Source organism: Equus quagga, chromosome 5 (genome assembly GCF_021613505.1).
Source record: "Equus quagga isolate Etosha38 chromosome 5, UCLA_HA_Equagga_1.0, whole genome shotgun sequence".
In the NCBI taxonomy this organism is placed as follows: Eukaryota; Metazoa; Chordata; class Mammalia; order Perissodactyla; family Equidae; genus Equus; species Equus quagga.
This window is the reverse complement of record NC_060271.1, coordinates 9,819,064-9,838,152: the sequence shown is the minus strand read 5'-3', so window position 1 is coordinate 9,838,152 and position 19,089 is coordinate 9,819,064. Positions and strand designations below refer to the sequence as shown.

Here is a 19,089-nt window from a genome sequence, read left to right as displayed (position 1 = left end):
TATTTTGTTAGAGAGCTTTATCAGCCTCATTCAGAAGGAAAAGCATCTGTCTCATACCTTATTCTGTAACTTCCTGGTGGCCATAGCAGCAAAGAATTACACAATAAAAACAATAACCTTTAAAAGTTCCAGAGCATATAGTCTACAAAGCATCAGTATCTATTATTCTATGATTTGCATTCCATAAAAACTCATTGCTAAGCTCCTCCCCCAAGGCTGCCTGTTTCTGAATGGGCCTTACCACGCTCTGACCCAGCTGCTCCCGAAAGAAGTAATCCATGTTTCTCTTCTGCAGGCTGTCAAGGTAATGCTGAAAGCGAGTGTACGTATAAGGGTAGCAGTAAGCAAACTGGTAAATATCTTCTTCTCGGTCAAAACAAAATGCAAAGGACATCACATAATTCTTCCTATGGTCCGGGCAGCGGTAGTAGTAAACATTCTTAGGTGGCAACCTTTGCCTGAAAGATACAAACAAAGAAATTTGGGCGTATCAGACAACTGTTCAAGCTTCAAAAGGTAATAGATAGGAATAAATGTCCAAGAAAAAACTGTAACATCAAGAACCCTAGGAGGTGATGGTGTACAATGCCACATATCATCATTATCAAAAAGAGACTGGATCCTGGCAGCACTTTGTTCAAATTCTCACCCTACCCTTTATCAACTATTTGGAGAATCCAAAGTTAAACAATGTTTATTCATTGTTTATTCTTATTTTGAGCACCTAGTATATGCCCAGGCATATGAGATAGGCAAGGTGTCTGTCCTCATGGAGTACATATTCTAGTGGGGAAGCAGTCAATAAAATATTAGAAATAAATATACAGTATAGTTACAGACTCTAAAAGTGCTTTGAGGGGAAATAAAGAGTGTGATGTTATAGTGACGTAAATGGTGGAGGCCTACTTTTCCGAGAGAAGTCGGTTTTGTGTTACAAGACTAGACCTTTTAAAATAAGCTAATGTGCATCGTGAATATTCAAGGGAGAGGAAAGAATAGCCCACATTTGTTTAAATTATTACTTGTATTTTCCTACAGAGCATTCCATGAGACTAATTTTCCACAGAAGCACTTGGGAAATAATACTTTAAAATACACTGTGTAGGCAATTTTGTTAAGCCATCAGGCTCATTCTCCAATAAGGAACGCTGAAACACATACATGAGAAAAGGCAAAATGTTCCAGTCGTAGTTCCCGTAACTTCTTTACATTCACCCACTTCATAGGCTCACTGCACCTCTCATGCTTTATGATATACAAACTATTCATGCTGTTTCCCTGAAGAGAATGTCACTCATTTTTGTCTCTTCAAAACCTATTACTCCTGCAAAACCCATCTCAAACTGGGCTTTTTCCATAATCATCCACTGACAATTCCAGGCCAGTTCAGCTTCTATATTTTGTAGTAACTCTTGCTTTTTTATTGACTGCTTTCTAAGTCTTATGCACTAGGATTTGTTTGGAAGCTCCTTAAGGGCAAGGATTCTCCTGCTGGGTTCTGGCACAGTGGGTGGAAGATGTAAGGTTCACCTATAGTGGCTTGGCATTCAATTGAGAAGCCAAAGAGCAGAGGAGAATTGGGAGGACAACGTGAGGAGGAGGGTATTAGAGATAAAGTCAAGAAAAGCAAGAATAGTGCTGGCTCCAGGTAGGGCAGCCTGGAGAAAACTGTTAAGAACTCCAAGAGCATTATAACATGCTAATGTTTGCTGGAGAATCTTGTTTCTACCTTGTTGACTCTTCAAGGCTATCTAAGTGGACAGTGGAAGGTAAGGCTGTGGGATTCTTGTGGAAGAGCAAAGGTTACATGGCACCAATGCTTATACATGCAGTGGCTTGTATTGCTTTCCTATAGCTCTGGATATTATGAATCCCACCCAAAAATTAAGTGGAATGCAGAGAAGAGGACAAAAGGAAAAGTAGGTGGAGAGTGAGAGAGGAGTGAGAGAAAAGAGAAAGGAAGGAATGGACATTATATACCTAGTAAGGGTTGTTTCTGGGGCTCATTCAGTTCCTCATTTAATCCTCACTACTTTGTAGATGTGGTCACGGAAGATCATAAAAGTTAAGCAGCTTACTCATGGCCTCAAGCTGGTAAATGACAGAGTTGGGATTCAGGTCTATTTCTACCTGACTCCAAGTCCTGTATATATAACACTCCTCCATGGACCCTCTTGATAAATTATGGACCTCTGGCATTCCACATACAAGTGTGTGCAAAGGCCAGGAGGCAAGAGGGAACAAGTAAAATGTTGGAACTGCAAGGAATTCATCATGGCTCAAGGACAAAGAGTGAGAAGGGAAATCACGAAAATGTGCCTAAAGAGGAAGGCAGAAGCCGGATTAGAAAGGGACTACCTAAATCATGTTAAGGAATTTCAATATTATCCTGAGGTCACAGGGTACCTTTCAAGTAAGGGAAAGTAGTAAAGTACCATGATTGTGCCAGTCCAAGTGATAGACGAGAACGGTCAGAAAAACGACAAGGTAGCAGCTGCACAGGTGTAGAAAACAAGACAGACTTGACTAGATTAGAAAAAAGTGGCTGAAGTGATAGGCCATAGGGTCTAAGATGATCCTGAAGGTACCGACAAGGACAGCATGTAAACAGAACAGCATAAGCAACAAAGGAAGAGGGCTTCTCACAAAAAGGTCAGTGGTATTATCAAAGGCTGTCTAGGAGTGTGCTTAGACCTACAAATACAGCCCATTTGTCTCCTACTACCAAAGCCAGGAGGAATTAACATGCAAATGACAACAGTCTTCCTGTAATGCAAATATAGCTTTAAGACAAACTTCCTAGGCACTCCTCATTTCTAACCAGATTGCTACCCTAAACCTTCCCATATTGAAATTTTGGAGCTACCAGTAATGAGATAGAGAAATAATGGCCTGGAAGGTGCATGGGGAGGGAAGAGGAAACTTGTCCCCTCCTGATCCTTCTGTACATGGAGAGTAGGAGAATGAGCAATTGCTGAGAGGTCAATGGGGGAAGTAATGGCCTCCAGGATAGTGAGGCCATAGTTCACTGTTTTATTTAGCAAATATTTCTTGAGTATCATGTATTAAGCATAGTTTGGTTAAGACAAGAGATAAAGGATGCAGTGGACTAAAAGATTGAGAATCCAAGTGAGATTATCAACCATAGAGCTGAGGTTGAGAGGAAACAGTAGAAAGTGGAAAGTGCTGAAGAGAGAAAGGAGTAGTGGAAAAGCAAGATTAGAGAGAGAACAGACCAGTGCAAGGATGAGAGTAAAGAGAGAACAGATGATGGTCCACATCTATGATGTGATGGAACATGCAGGAATGTGAGGCTGGTGGAATGAGCTAGTCTCTGGGTTCTAGATTCCTATTTAGGAAGAATGCCAGTAAAAGAGGTCTGGAGGTCTCCAGGCAATGGTCTGTGATAGTCACTTCAGGCCCTGACTCTGAGAGGTCTGAGTCTGAGTCTCCTGGAGCACAAGGTGAGCACGTCTTCATACTCAAGTGATTCCTACAGTCATAGGCCCCTTAGGTTATGATGCTGATGCTTTCAACTCTTCATTTACTAGTATATCTGATCAAGGTCCATGCTTTAAATCCAATCACCCGGTTTTCTCCTATTCTAGCCAAGTTTAGCAACTTGACTCTGAGAGCCTGCTGTCTCCACCAAATTTGATTATGTGCTATCAGAAGAATTCATCTAATGCTTGCAGCTGTCCCAGCTCCTCTCCTGAGTGGGTCGGATGCCTAACTTGATTTGCAGACAGAGTGAAGGTAATAGGCCCTGGGGTAATCATTCAAGGAAGCTTAGATGCTGCTCAGGGCTTAGATTTTCCCGACTCTGCTAAGGATACAAACGAAAATCTATCTGAGAAGGGCTCAGCAGGCCAAATTCAGGAGGACTTTCAAGTAATGCAAAGAATAAAGGAAAAGAGGGCTGGGACTATGAGGGAGAAATGTGTCTCTCATTTGGAGTGTACTTCTGGTTTTTCTCTTATTTTGCTTATTATGTTTTCATTATGTCTCAGGCATGGTGCTAAATGTTTTATATGCATTATCATTTAATTCTCACAATAACCCATGAACGAGGGGCTATTAACATCTCCTTTACACAGATGAGAAAAATCGAAGCTCAGAGAGGTAAAAAATTCCCTGAGGTTGCAAGGTTAGTAAGCAGCAGAGCCTGTACCAGATGCAGGCTAAGGTGACTCTGAAGTCTGTGCTCATAGTCCCTATGGTATCTTTCTACTCACCTTTCTCCTCTTGCCATAGAACTCATAGGCTTCCCTTCTGCTTCCAGAAAAATCTGGTTTCACAGTACTCTCACCAACACTCTCCTGCTAAAAGCTCTTCAAAAAACTCCCAAGCCTCGTATTTTAGATTGGCTCACAGCCTCCCCAGGATCTCCCTGAGATTCCAGCATCAGCAGCCATTTCTCCCTCCTTGAACCCTATGTTTTAGTCATACCAAACTATTCACAACTCCCTAACACAATTTTGTGCCAAACCTCCAATACCTCTATGTCTTTGTATTTGATCTTTCCTCCATTTGGACTGCCTCCCCTGCCACCTTACCTACTGGGTAAACGCCTACTCATAGATGTGGCATATTGTAGATTGTCAATAAAGGTTTTAATATTTAAAAAAATGAACTAATTAATAAACAAAAGAACTTATAAATAAATGCCTATCCTTTAACATACCTCCTCTCTGAAGCCTTCTCTAATTATTCATTTTTCAGTAGTTTTTCTCTACTTTGACATATGATATTAAAAAACATTTTATCACCTGGTTTGTCTCCTAACAATGAGTAACAAAAGTAAATGGAAATTTCTTCAAAGAGAAGGTGGGCTTCTTGAAGATGGGAAGAGTGTCACCTCGCCCCTCTCTTTCTCACTGGAAATGGTAAAGAGAAATTTAAAAAAATACTTGCTTATTTAAAAAAAACAATGATAAAAGGAAAAGAAGACTCATCTCCAAAGATAAATGGTAAGCACCCTAGGAAAGTGTATTTTAGCTCAGAAAAAAGTAGAAACTCTTTAATATTCAGCTGATGGGAGAGTAGAAAGGCCCATGTTACAGGGGAGTACAAGTATGGGAAACTTTAAAGGATCCCATAAAGAAAGTTCCTGTACTTGATGTTTGATTAGACAAGGCAGCCTTTTGATTCCATTTAACACAGATAATCTGAGATATTGACGGAAACAATATAACAATAATAACAATTATTACTATAATACTAATTTCTAATATTATATATCTATCATTGACCATGTGCTAGACCATTCTAAGCACTTTACAATGCGTTAACTCCTTTTATCCTCCCAACAATCCTCTCAAGTTATTCCTATTAACCCAATGATATGATAAAAATGAAAGTAGGCTCAGAAATGCTTCTTCTTAAAAGAAACAAGTTGTCCATGACTCCCCAGAAGACTCCAGAAAGGAAAGAATCTAACACCTGATCCTGCCAGAGCTGCAGGACAATTTCAAGACCTGTAGTGTGTGCTCTCAGGACTCACTAAAGGCTCATCCAGCTCTTGGAACAAGCCATCACCTTGGGTCCTTCCTGATGACTGAAGAGGACATCCACATGTGTGAGGGAGGCCTATAACTCACATCTTCAGATTCAGCCATGCGTGCACTGAGTGTACACACATACACACACATATGTATGGAGATACTCAACACATTAACAATCATACTATATACACCTCCCTATTGTAGCCTCCATTACATTATATCAACTTGAGTATATGCCTTTCTCTACCATTAGATTGAGTTCTGCTTGAGAGCAGGAACTATATATTGTTCATCCCTGGTTCTGAAGGACCTATAGAGCCTTGCATAGAAGAGGTGCTTCAAAATGCTTATGAATTGGATAAATGAATATGTCTCCGAATGAACTTTAAGAGATTAACTTAGTAGAGTAAATAATTTCAGCCACAACAATATATGTATATTGTGCTTTCTCCATACAAAGCTGTGAGTCATACCCTGAATACATTATGTTCTCAAAAACCTCCATCCCTTTTTTTTTTTTTAAAGATTTTTTTAAATTTTTTCCTTTTTCTCCCCAAAGCCCCCCAGTACATAGTTGTATATTCTCAGTCGTGGGTCCTTCCAGTTGTGGCATGTGGGATGCCACCTCAGCGTGGCTGGATGAGCGGCGCCGTGTCCGCGCCCAGGCTCTGAACCAATGAAACACTGGGCCGCCTGCAGCAGAGCGCCCGAACTTAACCACTCTGCCACGGGGCCGGCCCCAATCCATGCCTCTTTAAATGCTGTTCCTTCTGTCGGTAATTGCCTTTCCCATACCTTTCTACATAGTGCATCCCTATGTAGAGAAGCGAGGTCCAGTTCATATGATATTTCCTCTTTGCAGTCTTTGTCAGCAACTCCAGGATGAACTAATTGCTCTGAATACTAATTGTGGACACTGCAGTGTTTCTGATTCATCTCAAAATCCATAGCACTTAGCACAGTGCTTGGCCCTGAAGAGGAGCTCAAAGTATTTTTGCTGAATGAATGAGTGAGTGCATTTATAAGTTAATGAATGAATGATCCCTTTCCATTTATCATCCTCTCTGTCTTCTCTCCAAATCTCCAAACTCCCAATGCATTGTTTTAGAAGTTACCAGAGCACAGAGAAAGAGGAGAAGCCTAGGATCCAACGGAGTAAGCACATAAGCTCTCTAAAACAACAGCACTCCCTGGCCCTCTCAGGAGCCCTGAAAGACAGGGGCCCTAATTTCCTCTCCGATCAAGCAGAAAATATGGATATGGACAGATGGATTCCAAGCCCAGAGTCTTCTTTGCCAGTAGACACAACTTTTTTTTCAAAGTAGCAGAAAGGGAAATAAAGAATCAATCTTTTCAGGTTGTCAGTTCTAAAGGAGGTATGTAAAACAAAGTCACTCAGATACTCCCAAAGGGAGTAACAGATATTAAATTTAAGCACCTCTTGTGTTTAACATGCTACCTGTTTCATGTACACTACTGACTAATAACACATATTCTTCCCACCACACCAAAGCTGTGCTATCTGAAATTCATCCAACAACTGCAATGGCAGAAACAGTTTCTTGGTTCTCTACTTTGTCTACCCAAGGGCGGGAAGCAAACTGGCATCCATTTTCCCAGGTATATTTGAAATTGAGGTAAGATTTGAACCCACTTCGCTTCATGAGAGCAGCTGAATCTCTGGTCATGCCAACATATGGCCTTTAGTCTACCTTTGGCTGGAACAACACAGACCATCACCTGCCTTGAGACAGCTGGCCCCTCCTTCTCTTCTCTGGTGTCTGGCACAGCCAGGTGCCTGGCATGGATGCCCACATTATAAATGCACCCTCCATAGGCAAATGGGACCCACTCCTAATTCCAATCCTACCTTCCTCCAAATAATTATAATAGTGTTCCTGTCACCAGCATATCTATTCTTATCATTCTCCGCTCTTTGTCACAGCTAATCTCCTGGTGAGTCACAGGGAGGGGGAGAAAGAGAGAGTGGGGGAGTGCTCAGATACAGGCAACACATTTTTACACCCAGTGTCTAATCAGATTACCATCTTATCAGGGGCTGATGGGCACTAGTCAGGGGAGGAGAGAGACAGTGCTACATATTGCCAGCCGAGTTTCTGATAACAAAAAGACACTGCTCGATTCTTGAATTAACCTTTTTGTCCTACACACTCTATTGTTTATTTTTCAGAGTTTATTTTATGTGTAGGGTTTTTTTTTTTTTTTTTTTTGTCTGTGCCTTCTGGAGAAGGACACCCACACACTGTGGCAGCAGCTGCTTCTATTAATTCCAAGCCATTAAAAAAATTAAAATTAAACCCAATTACTTTGCCTGCTTTAGAGCTGGGGAATAGCCGAGACTGATTATTCCCCCTGGTCATGGACAGTGACAATATTCCTACCTACGTGTGGCTGCTGGCAGAATGCTAATGCAGCCAGACACTCCAGGGACAGGCTCCCCATGCAAGGAAAGGCTCTAAGTCATGTACTCTCTCTTCTCCAATCCAGATTCCTGAGAGGCAGCAGGAAGAGGACACTGGACAAGGAACTAGGAGTTGGGTTCTAGGCCAAGCTATAGTCCTTGGGCAGGACTCTTTCGCTCTTTGTGCCTCTGTGTAAAATGTGGTTGCTCAAATGTGTCCTGTATCCCTTTTAGGGTTATTGTGACTCTTAGGTAAAAAGGATTATGTTTTCAAAACTATCATTTGCTGGGATATAGGATGGTATATGAGGCAGTATCAGAATGGTGGACACTTTGGGATGGGGTGGTAGACTACAGCTGCCAAGTTTCAGGTTTGCACCAAAGTTTTGTATCCAAGCTACTTTGTTGCTGCATTATTGGTTGAATAAGAAAAAGTTTCCAGTTGTGAAGTCACTAGGCTAGAATCTCTTTGTAGTCATGTTGCACAGAATCTAGTGTACAGAAGGCACTCAATAAATCTTTTGAATGAATGAATAAATAAGTTAGGTAGAGCCAGGTTTTGAATGAATAGACAGATCTGTGTTCAATTCCAGCTTTGGATGCATTTTAGAAATGCAGTCATCGTATAGTAGAGAGAATGTGGGCTTGGTCTCCAGCCTACTTCCACTCCTTATCAGTCATGTAGACTTGGGTCTGGGTTTACACATCTGTCAAATGAAAATAATATCAAGCTCACGGATTTGTTGTGAAAATTAGAGATGAGATTGGTGCCTGGCATGTAATAGGTGCTCAGTAACGGTAAATTACCATGCTCTGTATGATGGATATTTGGCATCTCACTATCTCTTGGTTCAGTACAATGGATTCCAAGTTCACACTAAGCGTGCTTAGGGTATGAACTGGGCAGAGCAGGTAGGGTAGGGGACAAGGATGGGGATGGGGACAAGGGATGAGGAACCATATAAACACAGTTATGAAAGAAAATCAGTGATAACCCTGTTTTCTTTTCCTTACCCTTCCTAGACCCAATGTAACCAACACCTCCCTTTCAAAGAGGTGTGCTCTATGATAAAACTAAGTGTGTGCACTCAGATACAGGAAGGCAGTTAATTCCTTCAGATCCCAGATGGTGGTGGGAGAAGCAATCAAAGGTGTTGCCCCTGCTGGCTGCTTGCTGTACCAGTCAATCGTGCTGTAACTCAAGCTACAACCTGCCAGATGCATGGAGCCTCCAGGTCAGCAGTTGGTGGGATCAATAGGAACTGTAGAAAACTATAGGTGAGGTGAATGTGAAATATATTTGGGAAATAGACACTGAGCAGTCCTGCTTATAGAGAATAATCTGATTGCTCTCAGCATATTTATCATATGCTGTAAATCTAAAATTATTTATTTTACTTTTTGGTTACATATTACAAAAAGAATTTGCAATAAACCCTTTCACCAGCTAATGAGCTCAAAAACACAAAGCACATGTTTTAGGAAAGTTAAGTACTAACTTTCCATTTCTCATGACATTCAGTGATGAAGGCATAACTTATATAAAATGCTTGTCAGTATTTATGATCCACCGTAGGGGGTGTACGGATAACAAGACCACATAAAAACCAGAAGACACAATCCTGCTGAAGAAACATCCATATCTACTTGATTTAACAGTTATTTTGAGAAAACTTATGCCCAAAGACTACAATTTACACATGTAAAAGCAGAAGCATAGAAGAAAAATGATTGAAATTATTTTACAACAGTCATGCACTCTAAAGGAAAAGCCACACTTCGGAGTGATGTGTAGCATTGCTTGTTATTTAGAGTGTATGACTGTTCTAAAATCGGTTCACTCATTTTTAATCCCAAGTTTTCTTATATGTAAACTGGTGCTTTTAATGTCTTTTCTCTATTAGAAGAACTAAAACCACCAGCTTTATATCAGCATCATCAGATGTTTCAAATAGAAAATAATTTAACTTAATTCCAATGTAATTCAGTTATTTTCATCCCATTCATGGAATCAAAGTAAATCTTTGGAAATTCATTCCATTGAATGTAAAATACTGTTAGTGATAATGATACTGCTAATTCAGTAAAAAAAAAAAAAAAAAAAAAGAGTTCAATATTAAAAATAAAATTACTTATTTTTTGTTATGATAATATGAATACAAATTTTGGTAAAAGCAATACACTTGTTAACAAACCTAAGGAGTAGAAATTTATTTTGAATTGGTTTGAAGTGTCCATGTAAATCATAATCACATCCAAACAAGCTTTTATTTTCCATCTTCAAAATAGCAACCATAGTTCTCAAAATTTACACAAAGTGAACTAAACAATTTTTTATGAAGCTCACGCTAAAACACAAGCAAAAAAAAATTTTTTTAAGATTCAGGAAGGCATATGTCATTATTTTCTTTACTGTCTGCCAACAATGAGACTTTAGAGATTTTGAGCCTTTAATAAGCTACTTTGTTAATCAATGTTGATTTTGCTTTTTTTGTTGTTGCTGTTAATGAGACTCCTAAATTTTGTTAGAGATCTCTAAATGAGAACTTTTGGTTGCATTTTGTTCAAAATCAATTGGAAATCTTTAATCACATGTTCAACAAATGAAACACCAAAGTATTTCAGCTTTTAAAGGTTTTATCAAACTGCAAGTATTAAAAACAAAGCTGTTAACCAAGAAGACATGACATTTATCTCTACAAAAGCAAGGGAGGAACTGCACAAATTCAATGATAAAAGTACAACTGGAGTACAAGATCTCATTGTGAACTTCAATGATTATACTTTGGGATCCCTCACTTTAGGAGGAGAATCTTTTGAGGAAGCTCCTATTTTTAATTGGATACATGTATATTGCACCAGATTGGAATGAAATTGAGAAGGCCTACAATTTTGCAGCATGTGCATCTGGTGAAAATTTTTAAAAATCAAAAAGAAGCACCTTATTTGAAAAAAGTTATTTTATAAAAACATTTATCCAAGAAAATTTCTCTGAAGGGAATAAACAAGATAGTAATTATGGAAATGTTTGGACTGAAATGTTTATGTATTTCAATACTAAAATCTTATAACCAAGACTGCCCCCTATTTAGGAGAATTTGCTCTAAGTTTACCAGGTACATCAGTATCTATAGAGATAATGTTTTTTATTTAAGAATATTATGATCTACAAAGAAGAATCAGTAGAATGTGTCAACAATTTCAAACTTACTAACCATGAAATGAAATTCTGAAGAAGACTGAAGCAATGCCATCAAAAACCACAAATAATAAAACTGTAATAGAAAACATTCTTCATAAAAATACCAATGACATTATTAGTATTAGATATGCATGTAGCTAAGAAAGTGATTGAAGCATGTGAAAGTATGCCAAAAATAACTTCATTGATTTAAGAAACTAAATATAAATAAGTTTTTAAAAAAATTTTGCTTTAATGTACATGGATGTATACTAATTTTATTTTTAGAACAAATTTTGATTTTGAAAATAATTGTTTTGTAAGTCCAATGTAATAAAACAATTGCTGGTCAATACATGAATATTTTCAAAAATACACAAAATTTTATTTTAGTTTCTCTGTTCACTTTCAGTTGGGATGATAAATTATGCGTCAATAAATATTGGCTGAGAGCTTCCCATGTTGACACTCCTCTAAATGTTGGGAAAGCAGAAGTAAAAAAGCAATTCCATGCTTTTACGGAACTTAAATTCTAGTGAGAAAGAGAGATAAAAAACATTGATATACAATATAGTGTAAAGTAATAATAAATGTAATGAATGTAAATAAAGCAAGGTAATGGGACAGAGGGTAATGGAGGGGGCTGTTCTGGTTAGGGTGGTCAGAGAGGTAACCATTTAGTAGAAACTGAATGACATGAGGAAGGAACCCATATATGTATCCCAGAAAATAGTGGTCCAGAGGGAACAGCAAGCACAAAGTTCCAAGGGCAAGAATAAGCTTGGTGTGTCTCTAGGAACATCAGGAAGGTCAGTGTGATTGAACAGGAGTAAGTTAGGAGGTGACTGGTAGAAAACGAATTAGACAGGAAGAGAGGGGACCAGATTATAGGGACTTGCAGGCCTTGGTAAGATTTTGTATGAGAAGCCTTGTAGGGTAGAGATACTGAGAGTGATGAAATGACTTGATTTATATTTTAATAGAAGCTCTTGAGTAGAGAAGTAGTCTGTGGTGGGGAGAAGGGAAGTGAAAGCAAGGAGGCCATTTGGGTAGCTATTGCAGTGGTCCAAGCAAGATATAATGATGGGTTAGGTGAGGGTGGAAGGTGTGGATGTGGAGGGGGTAAGAAGTTGTGAGATTTGGAACCTATTTTGAAGTTAAAGACTATAGGATTTGTTAATGGATTGAATAGGAGATGTGAAAGTAAGAGAAAGGTTAATCATGATATTACATTTTTTGGCTTAAAACCATTTACTAAAATTTTTACATTCCTCATCTCATTAAGGTCTTTAAATTCTAACTCCAAAAGGTATTTCCAATCTGTCTGCTTGTCTCTATTTCTACATTTTTCCTAGTTTGCTGAAAAAGTCCCCGACCCAACCCAGTTTCCTTTTTCTCACTCCTCCCCTCTCTAATCCCTTCCCCACATAGCCTTTTCAAAGCTTAATGGGATCATCTCACTTCCTGGATTAAAACTCTTCCACAATTTCCAATTATGCTGGAACAAAATCCAGTCTTTAACATGACTTTTTCACTTTGTCAAATGAACCAAGTTCATAGTCTGTCTCAGGAACTTTGAATACTTTTCCTTCTATCCATCCCATTCTCCACACTAACTCCCTCCTTTGCCTAGCTGACTTCTACTCTTCATTTTTGTTTTAGCTCCAATGTTATCTTCCCCATCATCACCTAAGTTAGACTCTCCTGTTAGTCTCCCTTAGAGCAACTGGTCCTTCCCCTCAAAGCATTACCTCAATTTACAATTATATATGTATATGTGCTTGTTTACTTATGGTTTACGTTTCCAACTAGGTTGTAATTTTTACATGGTAGACCATATCTGTTTTTCGCTCACAAGTGAATAACCCAGCATCTGACACATGGTAGACTTGTAGAAGATATTTGTGAATTGAATATGTGTGGGTGAAGGGATAATGACAGAGAGGTAAGGAGGTTGATTGTCAGCGGCCTGCTTGGGACAAGGAGGTCTAAGCCCGGGTTGGTTAGGGAGTTCCTAGCAGAGCAGGGTAGGTGTGGGTATTGTAGTAGAGGGGCCTCCAAGCTGCTCCATGAGTTAGGTTTTACGGGAGCTTCACACACTGCTTCTCTCAGAGAAAAGATAAAGGCATTAATCATCCAGACAAAGGCTTCCTTCCTCTCCCCCACAGTGGCAGGGTCCCACATAATGTAGTACCCTGGTTTATTTCTGGATTCCTCCTGCTTCTCCTTCCACTACCATCAGATCAGAGCTTTCAAGCCAAAAGATTCACTGTCACTCAGCCCTACCATGTGAGAAGCCACTGTGAGGTATTCCAGACTGTAAGTGTAGAGCTTGGCTTAGTTCACTAAGCAGGGGGGCTCTCATCATAATGGCACCCCAATATAACGTAGTTATAGATTGTTCCCCTGTACTCACTGGTTGGGGTACTACAGGCTAGGCATGACCAAGGTTGGGGGGTGGTGTTTAGCAGTAGACAAAGAAATATAGGAAACAGGACCATCTGAAGCATTGTCTGATTTATCATCTCCTTCCCACTACCCCCGGCATCCAAATCGTAGCACAGTGAGTACCTGTTCACTAAGTGAAATGAACTGAGACCCCACTGGAAAGATTGAGGAATACATCATGAGAGTAGATTCAAGAGGCCTGGAGTCCATGAAGCCAGGAAATGGCCTAAATTCCAGATTGCCAAATCCAGGAAGCTTAGCCAAAAAAGCAAAGTGAAAAATGGTCTAAAAACTAAGTTTCAAAGCTCAAGGGGATAGGCGATGAGAGACAATGATGTTGGAGCCAAGACTGAGCCAGCAGCTAAGGAAGCAGACTGCCAAGGAGAAAAATGAGGAGGGGCAGCGGGCATGGGTAGCAAGTGACTTTCAGCTCTCCAGGGCAGAAAGTACAATCACAGTCTCAAGGAGATGGAGATGAGATGAGAATCGGCAAGAAGGAGGAGAGTAAGATTACTTAGCAGAGATGATGTACATACCAGGTTCCAAGCCAGGTCCTGTGGAAATTATTCTTTTCTACTGTGAAAAAGGGAATCAGGAGCAAGATCTACAGTACCAGGAATGAAAGGATAGCATGAACACATGGGGAACAGAAAGAGAATCTTGAGGAGAGATCCCCTAGGGTATCAGTCTCCAGATAGTAGATAAGGAAGCCAGGCCAGGCCATTGCAGCACATGAAAAGTGATCATGACTTGATGACCTGTGGATGTCTAAGGAACGGCAGGCTGTGAGGTATGGGATTTGAGCTTGGAAGGCAAAACACTGACCACAAAACAAAGACTGAGATATGGCACAGCCCTGGAAGGCCTGATGCAGAGAAGGGCAGTCTTCCCTAACGGTGCCAGAAGACTTACTGTGGTGGTATGAAAGCTGCAAGACGCCAGCAGCATAGATTCAGCACCAAGCATCAGGTTATCAGGGTCAGAACAAATAGTAGGTTGGAATGGAGACTGACATGGGAGTCAGAGGTAGAGGCAAAACAGAGACCCATCATCCTGGCTTAGAGCTGAGTTAGGTCAGTTCTTAGTCAGGATTCTGAGAAAAAATCCTGGAAACTGGATGAACTTTCATTTCTTGCCAGTGCCTCTTACACCACTATCTGCAGGATAGGACTGAGCCCCCTACGTGGGGAGGACTAAGTCTACAGGTGAGCTGAGTTGTCAAGCCACGGAACCGTCTAACAAGGGTCTACTATGCCCAGTCTGCTAGGTCTAGAGTTACTTATCTTTGGTCTCACTTCCTCCGGGAAGTCCTCCCCCCACCTACACTAGTTATACCCCTCTCTGCCCCTCTGATCCCTGTACTACCCTAGGATAACATACATTGTTGTACTTCATTATAGCTTAATATCACTCTTCCTTATTCCACTGAGTGAGGTCATGTCTCTGTTTGCACATCATGAAGCCCTAGTGGCTAACTCAAGTCTGGTACATAGTAATCACTAAATAAATAATTTTTTTTTGAGGAAGATTAGCTCTGAGCTAACTGCTGCCAATCCTCCTCTTTTTGCTGAGGAAGACTGGCCCTGAGCTAACAGCCATGCCTACCTTCCTCTACTTTATATGTGGGATGCCTACCATAGCATGGCGTGACAAGCGGTGCCATGTCTGCGCCTGGGATCCGAACCAGTGAACCCTGGGCCACCAAAGCGGAACATGTGAACTTAACCGCTACACCACCGGGCCGGCCCCCTAAGTAATTTTTATTGAATGAATGAATGAGTGAATGAAAGAGTGAATAAGTTAGGGAGTAACGAAAGATGAAGTCAAAAAGGAAGAGAGGAGCCAGATCATATGGTGCCTTGTAAGCCGTGCTGTGGAATGAAGATGGATCGTAAAAGAAGTGAAGAGCCACAAACGGATTTTAAGTATGTTTTCAGTGACCCCCTATACTCAAAGGCCATTGGCTCCTAAGGGGGTGCCAGCTATGCTCCATCAGGTCATCCCCTTACAAAGTAACTGCCTGAAATGCTGATGTACAGGAGTCAGCTCTGACATTTTGGTCTTCATCATAAGAAAGACAGTGTCAGTTTCTCCGTGCCCATCATCTGCCTGGGAATGGTGCAGATTTCTTTCTACACCATTGATCTTCACAGTTAAAAAATTATGTGAAAGAGCTTTCATACTTCAGTGGACTTATTAATCTTAGAAGCTCTGAATTCATATATTTCACAACCTTCCACTTTTCAGGGTTATTATGTTAATTAAAATAATAAAAATGGACTCAATAAAGAGCTTTTGGTAATTGAAATGAGTAAATGAACTTTGCAAGTCATCTACCAGCTTCCTGAAACTTGGGAACCAGAAGTGTAGGAGGTAAGGAACTTTTTATTTTCTTCCAATAAAGAAACACATAATTGTTCTTTGAAAGACTTTCTTTGCAACCTATCTGGGAGTTCAATAAACACTTTATACTGATACAACTATACACTTTTATGGAGAGGTAGGATTTTAGGAATCATCTATTCTACTGCCTTTCAAACATTTTTTAGTTTTTTCAAAAGTGTTTTTTTCAAAAAAAGCTAGCAGACAAGCACACTATGCAAAAACCCAAACAGATAAACAAAATTTAGATGGTAAGAAACCAGACAAAGGGGGGCGGGGCTTGATGTAGTTCAACCTTTTCATCTTACAGCTGAAGCCTAGAGAAGTAAATGACCAGGCCAAGCCACACTGGAGGTTAGAGAGAGCGCAGAGAACTGCTCCTCCAATTGTATTTGTTTTGTTCATTCATCAAACAATTACTTACCAAGCACAGTCCTTGATGCTGAGGATAAATTGGTGTATAAAACAAAGTTCCTGTTTTTATGGGAGAGAATAAATAGACAAATACATATACATACACATTAATATGTCAGGCAGTGATAAGTGCTATGCAGAAAAAAAGACAGCATAAGGGGACAGAAAGTAAAGGAGGGGGTGATAAGTTTCCTACACAAGGTTGCCAAGGAAGGCCTTTCTGATGACGTAACATCTAAACAAAGTGAAGGAGTGAATCCAGTGGAGTTTGCGGGGTGTATTGTAGGCAGAGGGAATAGCAAGCGCCAGTAGCATTTTCCTACTCCTCCTGCTCCTCCACGACAGAGCACCCACTAGGTGCCAGGAAATGCATGAGCCCCATGAAACGCATGAAGGCTTGGAGCATTAGCGAGAACGTGGATTTTAGGAACAAACAGATCTGGCTTTGAATCTAAGTTTTGGCAGAAAATTGACTTCTCTTTTACCTTCAATTTTCTGATTTTAAAAATTGGGATTATATTATTTTTCTTCCAGATTGGTTCAAAAGATCTAACAAGGGCTGGACAGGTGGCATAGCAGTTCAGTTTGTGCACTCCATATCGGCGGCCCAGCGTCTGCCAGTTCGAATCCTAGGCATGGACCAAGGCACCACTTATCAAGCCATGGTGTGGAAGTCGTGCCACATATAAAATAGAGGAAGATGAGCAGAAATGTCAGCTCAGGGCCAATCTTCCTCAGCAAAAAGAGGAGGATTGGTGGCGGATGTTAGCTCAGGGCTAATCTTCTTCTTCAAAAAAAAAGAAAAAAGATCTAACAAGAAAATACATGCACAGCTCCTGACATACACTGGTGCTCTACAGTTGGGAGCTATTGGTATTGTCTACTTCACTTTCTTTGCTTGAAGGATTCTTGCTGTAGTGGGCATTTGCAAATTTTGGCTGCACAGCATCTATTTCCTCTTCTTAACAGCAAACTATTTCCTGTACTTAAATGACTCCTTCCTTATTGGGTACAGTTTGTTGGTGTCACAAGGAAAGGCCTTGCTGCCTCATGCCAAAGCACATAGCCCTGTGTGGGCTAATCAGATATGGCCTCCATGGAATCTGTAGCTTGAATAGAGAGAAAATAATGGAAGACTTGGTGTTCCTTCATGTCCTGACCAGACTGTTCCACTCAAAGGCAACTTTCATTGCTTCCTCTTCCTGGTTGGTGCTAAAGCTCTTAGCTTCTTGCTTACCCTCGAGTCCAGGTCTCTTTCCCTCCCATTGACTCTGTAAGTCTCCAGCATCCTTCAAATGCATTTACTTTTGCCCAAGTTAAACAGAATGGATTTCTCTTCTTAGTAACTAAAGAAACCGTATCTTATACATTTACATATAACCAATTTAACTGGAGACAATGAAAACACCACCAACACAAGCCATGTTTGCCTTCTAGATAATTAGAATTATGTTGTTGAACAATCATGTTGATAAAGAAACTCTGTATTACATATACAGTTTTTGCCAACCCATTTACCTCTCTGAAAAGCAATTTCTCCAACTAAAAAACAAGAAGATTAGAAACAAAACAGGGGGCCGGCCCCGTGGCCAAGTGGTTAAGTTCGCGCACTCCGCTGCAGGCGGCCCAGTGTTTCGTTGGTTCGAATCCTGGGTGTGGACATGGCACTGCTCATCAGACCACGCTGAGGCAGCGTCCCACATGCCACAACTAGAAGGACCCACAACGAAGAATATACAACTATGCACTGGGGAGCTTTGGGGAGAAAAAGGAAAAAAATAAAATCTTTAAAAAAAAAAAACAAAACAAGATTAAATTAACTGATCCTCAAAGAGTCTTTACAGAATTGACAGTTTAGGATTCCAAAGTCTATGAGGTTGATCCTAAGAATTTCATTGTAATTTTATTAGTTTTATAAGATACCTTGAAAGCTTTAGCTAAAGGCCAGTAAGGAAACATTTTCAGATCATATGAGAGCCTCAAATCACACTATGTCAGCAGTTGCCTGTTTAACCTCCATGCAGGACTAGCTCAGGCATTCAACTGCTTCTTGGGTTGAATAAGAAATGAGTGTGGTAGGGGAGATGTGGTGTGGCCACTGAAAGATGTCGTTTAAGATCACACAGCTAGTCAGTGGCAGTTAGTCAGGGCTTCAACTCCAGAGGCTAATACTTAAACAGAACACTACCCTAGTAAATAATGTAGACCTTGATTGGAGAGAGAGTGGGTTGATCAGGGAAGGATTCCTGAAGAGAGTGGTGTCAAACTGAATCTTGACAGTGGGATGAAATGTGGTTTCATTCTAATGGGAGGAAAGATTTCTCAAACACATGAAAAGGACAAGAGGTGAGAGTGCACAAGATGTATTCAAGGTAACTGGGCCATGGAGCAGAAGCATAGGTTTTATGCGGGAATCATTGGTGAGGAGTATGAAGAAGGGCTTGAATCCAGTTGTAGTGAATGGGGTGAGGTTTGAATGTCAGACTAAGAAACGTCATCAGTCAAAGGTATCACATATATGCTCCACTTTCTCCGAGTAATCTTTGCTGCATTGCATCTGAATACTTTGCCTTGCCTGCGATGGCACCAAAGGAGGGAGAAGAGCCAGGCAATGTTCACATAGTGGACTTTGGAGAAGTGTTACCTAAAACAGAAGAAACGGGTAGATTCTTTTTTCAGATTTCAACTGATAGCCAGCTTCCTATCAAAAGCTCCATAACCAGCCTAATCCTTTCTGA

General features: G+C 40.4%; 1 protein-coding gene across 4 annotated transcripts in view; it reads right to left on the bottom strand.

Moving 5' to 3' along the window:
- The window catches only part of AGBL4 (AGBL carboxypeptidase 4), a 1,241,053-nt gene that overhangs the window by 518,880 nt on the left and 703,084 nt on the right, over nucleotides 1–19,089 (bottom strand). For all 4 annotated transcript variants that reach the window (XM_046660687.1, XM_046660683.1, XM_046660686.1 and 1 more), the window contains exon 5: nucleotides 242–458. In XM_046660687.1, coding sequence (XP_046516643.1) covers nucleotides 242–458 — 217 coding nt within the window. The remainder of the gene's footprint in view (nucleotides 1–241; nucleotides 459–19,089) is intronic.